General features: G+C 43.2%; 2 protein-coding genes across 3 annotated transcripts; one reads left to right on the top strand and one right to left on the bottom strand.

Moving 5' to 3' along the window:
• Positions 1 to 965: 965 nt before the first annotated feature.
• On the top strand, positions 966 to 3,278 carry SARC_01913 (hypothetical protein; the record flags this gene model as incomplete). Its single annotated transcript, XM_014304348.1, has 3 exons — positions 966 to 1,224; positions 1,712 to 1,871; positions 2,360 to 3,278. 3 exons carry the CDS (start codon positions 966 to 968, stop codon positions 3,276 to 3,278), a joined length of 1,338 nt encoding a protein of 445 aa, XP_014159823.1.
• Positions 3,279 to 3,700: 422 nt separating this feature from the next.
• On the bottom strand, positions 3,701 to 6,596 carry SARC_01912 (the record flags this gene model as incomplete). 2 transcript variants are annotated; one of them, XM_014304347.1, is made up of 6 exons in its annotated part: positions 3,701 to 3,994; positions 4,372 to 4,446; positions 4,616 to 4,675; positions 5,137 to 5,305; positions 6,050 to 6,167; positions 6,436 to 6,596. In XM_014304347.1, the coding sequence occupies 6 exons, from the start codon at positions 6,594 to 6,596 to the stop codon at positions 3,951 to 3,953; spliced, it is 627 nt and encodes a 208-aa protein (XP_014159822.1). In that variant the 3' UTR covers positions 3,701 to 3,950. The 2 variants fall into 2 exon arrangements, with proteins under 2 accessions (XP_014159822.1, XP_014159821.1); XM_014304346.1 differs by having other exon boundaries at positions 4,372 to 4,434.
• Positions 6,597 to 8,649: the final 2,053 nt, after the last annotated feature.

Genomic DNA, 8,649 nt, shown 5'->3' with positions numbered 1-8,649 from the left:
TATATACTACTACTATATATATATATATATATATATATATATATATATATATATATATATATATATATATATATATATATATATATATATATATATATATATACATAAGAGAATATACATATATATATAGTCAAATTCAATCACTCCTATCGTGTCTAAATTTGTCTGGTATCGGGTTTTATACTTGTATGATAATACCTTCAGATACCTTTACCGAATCTGAGCTCTTTATTTGTGCCTCGATAGATTCAATTTGGTGAGAATTGATTTGGAGATCTTATTCAGCTATACAGAAGAAAAGAACAGACAAAGAAACTTGTGTTGTCGGTCATGTTATGTCTCAAGCAAAAGCCTGCAGTTCGAGGGGGGGGTTTTTTTTTGCGGTAACGGATAACTTCAATTTGGATGTTTGATATTTGTGTCGACATCTTTCATATTTATGCATTCAGCAACCACAAAACAACGGATGTGAATAAATGGGCCTGAGGTTTGTATACAACTTGAGTCGATGTCTTTCCCAATTATTACTAGAAAGCGTTTCTCCACGATGACCACTTTTGATGTCTCAGGAAAGGTAGACATCTTGTTCGATTTGTTAGCGCGAGTGTTCTGACGCATATCAACAAAGAGGTTTTCATGGAATGGTCTTAGAAAATTCCGCTATCAAATGTGTCCTGCGCGATTTCTCAAATCGAGCATGCCGCACCTGTATGGTATATCTTTCATATTTATGCATTCAGCAACCACAAAACAACGGATGTGAATGAAAGGGCCTGAGGTTTGTATAAAACTTGAGTCGATGTCTTTCCCAATTACTACTAGAAATCGTTCCTCCACGGTGACCACTTTTGATGTCTCAGGGACATCTTGTTCGATTTGTTAGCATATCAACAAAGAGGTTCTCATGGAATGGTCTTAGAAAATCCCGCTACCAAATGTGTCGTGCGCGATTTCTCAAATCGAGCATGCCGCACTTGTATGGTATTGCAGGCCGCTTGGGCAACGCAAAGGTCCAGCGGCAAAAGCGCCAAGCCAAGAAACAGCTGGAGTCTGAACATAAACGGCAGAAGTCCGCATCAGCACTAGAGAAAGAACGCCGTGAGGAGGGTATGAGCAAACCACTGGATGCGACAAACAAAGGATTTCACATGTTAAGCAAAATGGGCTACAAGCCAGGCGATGGGCTGGGCAAGGTGGGGGGTCGGGTGGAACCAGTCGGCATAGGTACGTATTGTTTGCGAGAAGAATTGTTGATCGCGCTGCGTACGCGTTACGCATACATATGGATAGTTGAGCTTACGTCGATAAGTAGAACGAGTGGTGGTAGTCATGTAGCGGCCTAGCTTGAAATAGGGAGGGGTTGACATATAGTATATTTATGATAACGACACCCACATACCTAAGTGGAGTAAGATGCTAGTAAAAGACAGCCGTGACGAAGGATTCCAGAAATAGATATACCTATAAAAGTACACATCAGCCGGTTGAGGACTCGCAGGTTTCGGTCCCGAGTTTTGTGTATTTGTGGTGTATTCGTGCTGCGTGGTTACACATAAAGGCTCATTCGTGACGGCAAAGGCATCCAGCATGTTTAATAACTATGACGTTGAATTGTGAATGAATATTCTTACATATTTGCATCAATGTTTTACCTGTCACATATATATCACGAATGAAAAGAATCGAAAAACTTTCGACATTTTCTGTGCAGAGATTATGAAGCCAAAATCGGGGCTGGGAATGGCTACACGGGAAAAAGAAGAGGAGCAGCGCAGGGAACAACGGAGCATAGAACTGATGCGACGGCGAACAAAGAATGAAGCCCATATGCAAACCGATTTCCAAGCACGCATGCGCCGCCAGAGACAAGTGTGAGTTGGGGATTGTTGGGATAGGAAGGGCTAGGATGGGATGCATGGGTCGGTACACATGTGCACGATAAAGTGTAGTGGTGGGTACCTATACACAAACAGCAACGTGAAAGAAATGTCAGATACTCGAATCACCTCATTTAAACATTTATGTGCACAAGGCCGAGACAAATATTGTATTATGATGGTCTACAAAATCACTTTGGTAGCAGTATATTCTTGAGACCACTTAGCAAGTGCTGAGCTTGCGTATATCAATTTGTTCATTTAGCTGAATTCGAAGGGTTGAATGAATACAAAAATCGGCTCTACTATCCTTACAATCGTCACCTGTTCGGGCTAGAAACTTCATTGTCCTTGTGTGACTTGTCCCCACGACACCTATTTGGAAATTGCTAGTCGCGTGTATATACACGCATTGATGAATGTTTGCATGGCTAAGACAGTCGCTGAATGCTTAGAATGCCCTCCATATATTTTGATTGCAGGGCGACGACCACTAGGGACTTACACACCAGTTGCCAAGTATGTGAGCAATTGGATCTACAAGTCGGCTTGGCACGCACTGTGTTCTGGTGTTCACCTTACCTCGAGAATACCGCACACCACACACGTTCAACCGAGGATTCCCAGACCTTGTATGGAGGGCAAACTTGCACTGTAGTGGGGAAACTGTTCGACCCGAGGCGTGAGGTTTGGTTGCGCCTAGTTGTGATGTCAGATGACGCCGATACGATTGCACTGAATACGTATGCGGGTGCTTTAGATATGTCTGTGGGTATGAACTCATCCGGGAGATTGACTTTTGGTGGGAAGCGGTTGGACATAAACCAAGTGGGTGTAGTAGAGGGTATTGGCATGACTGGTGTGGATGATTATTCACTAGTACGAAGGGACTGTTTTGGCCGGGGGAGAGAGAAGGCACATATAGTTTCCGGGCAATGTATAGGTGTGCAAGACCTTGAGACAAGCGGCCACACACAGGATGGCACGAGTTCCATAGATAAGAAGGGTGATGAGAGAGGGGTTACATCGGCCAATACCGCCGATATAAGTACAGCAAGTATTACAGTTCACACAAATAGTGGTGCGGATATGCAGGGCACAAGCATGAGCACAACGGGCATTGGCACAGAGCAGGCGGAGGAGACTGTTGTGGTGGGTGTTGAGGGCGAGTTGGTAACTGCGCGAGACGTTCTAGGGCTGGGAGAGGCGAAAGGGGGGTCTAGCACCGAGCCATTTGCCGGGGGTAGCTTAGACGAACTCCGGGCACAATGGCTGGTTGATGTGACGAAATATTTGCGAAGTAAGCATCTGTATTGCAACTGGTGCGGTCGGACGTACGAGAATGAAACTCTGCTCGATACCCAATGTCCCGGGCCTACTGCTGAGGATCATGCAGATTAAACATTCGCACTCTCTCAGCGCTTGATAGCCAATCTGAAATTTATCTAGTCAAAGACCTGTGAGAAATGAGTAATGCAAGAGAAAATTAGTGTATAATTAAATTGGCATGGTTGTATCGTGTATGCGGATGGCCCGTTTTTAAAAACAAAACATAACAATACACAGCTTCAGATACACACTACTCAATCCCGTTTAATTTACATTCCAAGTGACTCAACTGTTGGACAACAGTCATAAGTCAGCACCCTTAATCAGTGATGCTAGTACTGCTAAATACTCCAGCAGTTTTTCTATAAAATTTAGCTTTATACCGTAAAGCATGGTACACTCACGGTATACACCAGTCTAACAGGGCACTCCTGACCCCTCTCCTCACGCGCAAATCTTCTAGAGAATTCAGAACAAGCACACCCACTATATACGGACGCATATCTTTATTGTTGTAAGCAATCAGTATCAAACTCGAGTTTAATCATTAGTCAATGGACTGCGGGAAAATTTGTCATTGACACAACCAAGAGCACTGTTATCAAGATAGCGCGACCGGGACTGGTTGTGCGTACTTTTTGCGTTATAGTTTATGTGAAGTTATATGTGAGGCCAAAGTGGTTTAGGTGGCTCAGTATGCCGCGTCCATAGATCCGACTGGCACAGACCATAACAGCGACTATGCTAGTTCAACTGATAGACAATCCAGTATGCTGGTAGGACTGAATCTGCATCGTAAACGAGCGAGAAAGGGAAACAAATAACTGTTGCATTAGTACACCAATTTTTTCAGAAATGATTTACAAACAGGTACAAGCTTGCTCAACCGCTGCTTGCACGATCGTTAGTCAAAAAGCTTCACTCGGGTACAATTTGTTCACCTGTGACACACTCACACGACGCCTCGCAAATTAACGAAGCGATTCTAAACCCTAAACCCTTACGCTCGAATCATGACATTGCCTCAGCATGTCTGTATGAACAATCTCAGCGACGTCACGCGTAGCGCAACAGAAGCTCAAGAGTGCTACCATTTCACCACATGCGCCAAACAGACAGAGGAAAGCATCGTCACACTCAGGTGATCATTCACAACCAGGCATACCACAGAGTTCGTCATAGTTGAGGCCTCCCACACCACCAACGTCTCCAACGACCGAGTCGTATCCTGCGACGGAGACTATCAAAGAGTTAAATGTTGCGGGTTAAGGTTGCTCCTGTATGTGTTTCTATTTAAAGACGATAATAGCAGAGAACTAGTAGTATGTCACGTCACGTTTCCTGACAACATCCAACTTTTGTATACTGACGCGGTTAACAACGAATCAGAATTGACCCGAGTGTCTTACCAGGTGGAGGACATTGGTCTGCGGGCAAGTTCCCCAATTGTATTTTGTAAGTCTTTCCGGCTGTTACAATAACATGGTAACGCGTGGGTAAAACGAGATCAATTATTAGAAGGTTGAAAATGCAGGTTTGGAGTATTGATGGAATGTTCGGAGTTGTGACGCGTTGATGGTTTATAGATTTTGGTTTCTAAGTGATCATAGCTCTTAGGCAACAAAAGGCATCTACATATCAGTATTGCGAGAAAAGTCGAGCATGGTTCGAAGACGCATTCGTGGCAATACTCTTTATATATTTTAATATATACCATGGGCATATGCTTGAAGCGCAACGTGCGCGCGTATTAGCAAAAGTACACAAATATGTATATCACAACAAAACCATTCCACTCTTTCGTACGAATAGAAAATATAACAAATATACACTCATACCTGGGATTTCATGCATGAGTAACAACCGTATCTTCACAGTGTACACAAAAAACAGATTTAAAATTGTAATAGGCATCCGTATGTTACCCTACCTGCAACTTTACACAAGAACATGCACCGGAATGTCTTGCCGTGTGCCTTATTATCGTTCCCGGCGTAATCGTTTGATTTGCCACTCGTAGCGCTTGTATACACCCCATCGCCGAATCTGCTGTAGTGTTCGCCTCTTACTTCAAATCCATTGGCACATATATTGCACGCCTGTGAAGTGACAGAAATGCGATAGTTATGTCAGGTTGAGTATGCTAAACTTACGGTGTCATGAAAATAATAGAAAATCCATTCGCCGAAAGAGCCTGAATAACTAGGCCTTTAACATAGCGGTACAAATGACAAGATGATATTGAAACCCTGTGTGTTCAGGCATGCTACCATAAAGTGAGCAATCGCAACTTATACAAGCTGCGAACAGAACACCGTGTGACGTCTGTACAAATTTCAGAACGAACCAGCGCCATTTTTTTTTCACCGCAATTAGTCTGATCACAGATGTATGATAAGGCGAGAGATCGCAGCCTAAAGCTACGGATGCGAATGGGTAAATAGTGTTGCCCATTTGCCTTGGACATCATAATCGTATGCAACATTAGTACAGGCAGTCTGACTATATAATAGCCTTATACACTGTCAACTTCATATTATAAACGAGAGTATACACATCATATACATCTAGGCCATATATCTAGGCGGAGCAACTGACCCACACGACGAAATGTATAGTATACTGTTCATTTCAAGTACGCTAGCCAACGAGTTTGAAAGCATATTCTAAGCTTCACACAACACAAATATATATCTTACTAATATATCATGCAGATACAAGATTAAATATGACCACACACTCATGTATTTCTACCCAAACATTCCCATAGACATATGTGGTCATGCAAGAACGCTTTTGACAAATATTAGCGCGTATACTGCGAGAATGAACAATAAACATACATTGCATTCTGGTCGCATACACGCAGCTCCATTCAACAGCACTCCTAAGCCACAGAGGGCTTTTGTGCCATGGAATCGTCTCTTCACATTCCCCAGCGATTTCTCCAGCACTTCAAATCTGAGTTGGCAGACGTGATTTGATGCATTGAAATGAATGGTGTTGACATTCCAGCGGAATTCTTTCTCATTACTTGGAAGTTAGATAACATTCAACAATTACAACTGTATGCCCCGAAAGCACATTGAATTCCGCTAACCTTTTCTGAAACTGCCCAGAGACGGATATCGACGCGGGAAAGGTAAGTTCGTTAAATGAAGTGACAAAAATGTATGCAAGTCAACAGGCACAGGAACACAGTTATGAAAAGTAGTCCAACTTAGAACACCTTTCTATGGCTTCGGCTCGATTGAAGATTTTGAAGATGCGCTGTACAGTGGGTGTGGGTGGCATGTTATTTTCCACTGCTCCAGAAACTGTTGCTTGACGTTGTCGTAACTGGAGTGAGTTTTCTGTAGCGGTCCCATACTCCAGCCCTGGCCCTGTCATGATACATATACACCTTCCACGTTCAAATTAAAGATGTAAACAGACACATACGTTGGTGAAATATCACATCACGTGTACAATTTTCAGCCTTCATCTTGCATGGCGGTTGTCGGCGATGTTCGCAACACCGAATATTTGCGGAGTCAATCTCACGAACACGCGATTCAGGACCACGTGTGTGCTGATACATACATGATTGAATCATTTGAATTGAATCCGACGGTTCCCAAGGTCAAAGACACCATCCAAACAACAAGATAAAACAACACGATACTGTTGCACAATTAGCCCATGTACACACTAATTCCACGCACACCTCCCGCATGCACAGACTCTACAAATATCACTATACACTTACACTGTAGGTGCGCTCGATACCCTCTTCTTTGTTACTCTCCAGGGGCCTCTGCGCGGCCAGAGATGCGTGGGTGCGGCTACAGAAGTCCTCTTCCTTTCAAAATTCCCGCACAAACACAGACCGTGTACAACCAGGCAGGGAGCATTGCTTCTGCAGTACATACACAAGCGAGAAGATTGAATACGGGTATGTATTGTGAGAATCGTGTTTTGTCCGTGAAGATGATAAATAAAAAGGCTATGTTCGATTAAGACCTCTTGCAAGACTATATTGATGCATGGGAGACAAAAGATAAAAGCTCACCGTAGTGCTTTATGATATGAAATTCCACAGTACAACTAGCTGCCACAGCTAAATACATACGCGAGAGCAAACATATACGCACTATGTTCATAGTGCAAAGACGATTCGTCGAACTACACACGCATACCTGCGAAAGGATGGGTGCCTGCGGCTGATAGTATCGCCCCTCTCTGGCGTGATAGGCGCCGCAGTAGTCTTCAAAAAACCCAGAGTTTGGATTGAGGTAGCGAGGTCGGTGGCAATCCGGCACTGCAGTACCATGAGGCTTCTGTTGATGGTATTTATGCGATGAAGATAATCAGGCTTATTGATAACTTCGAACGGACCGAGTGACTTATTTGTAGAAAACAATTGAGATGAGGGTGTATAAGTATGAATAAATCTCTATGAAACATACGTTCAACACAGTATGAATAAATCTCTATGGAACATACGTTCAACACATGCTGTCGGGTTGAGATGCGCACGGCAGTAGTCCTCAACAAAATCAGAGTCCGAATTGAGGTAGCGTGGTCGCATACTCCTGGTAAAGCACATTTATAACGTGCACAACCCAATACATTGCTATATTTTGAATAATTACACACTCATAAGCAGCACCAAACTTTCTACAGTAGTAGATCGCACACAATGTGGTATCAGATTCTACATACCTGGAGCGAGGTGATTAGTCCCTGGTCCTTCGCAAGCGCGGCGTGGGTGCGGCCACTAGAGTAACAGAATTTACACAAATACAAGTACAATTAAGATATTGTTTGAAAAGTACCGAACAACCATACATGTAAGTTGAGACTTGGGCAGGCCGGAGTCACGCTGTACTGAATATTTAGACTCCGTTTGTGTTGCCCGGGTAGGAAGCCAACCAAAATCACGGAGGCAATGCACAGGCAGCTTGTTATCAGAACAACAATCCTTTCGTCTAGAACTGTCAATACTCATAAGAAGATCATGTCATAGTCATATTACATAGTCTTCTAAACAAACACTAAATTTGGGCATAGCCTTCTAAATTGAACATGATTAAGGTCATATCCATAACCCTAAAACCCTAAAACATACGAAGCAAGCCGAGCACAGCGACCAAACTTGTAAGCCAGACCACACCCACTATTGTGGGAGTACAAATAATTCACCAGAACTTGTGGACAAGTCATTTCCCCACATAGCAAGGCCGAGCGCACTACAAGTTGATGGGAGTTTAGACCATGATACGTTCGTAAGGCGAATAAGAAAGAGAAGGATGTTCTGGCTCTATTCTCTGTTCAAAAGCAGAATAACGATGGGAGTATACAGAGTAAACGTTCAGCGGGTAATAGATATATATATACCCCCCCAACACACACACAGACACAGACACAGACACAGACACAGACACAGACACAGACTACAGAC

Source organism: Sphaeroforma arctica (genome assembly GCF_001186125.1).
Source record: "Sphaeroforma arctica JP610 unplaced genomic scaffold supercont1.81, whole genome shotgun sequence".
Taxonomy (NCBI): Eukaryota; class Ichthyosporea; order Ichthyophonida; genus Sphaeroforma; species Sphaeroforma arctica.
Note: the sequence above shows the minus strand (reverse complement) of the source record. Positions and strands in the feature narration are given on the sequence as shown.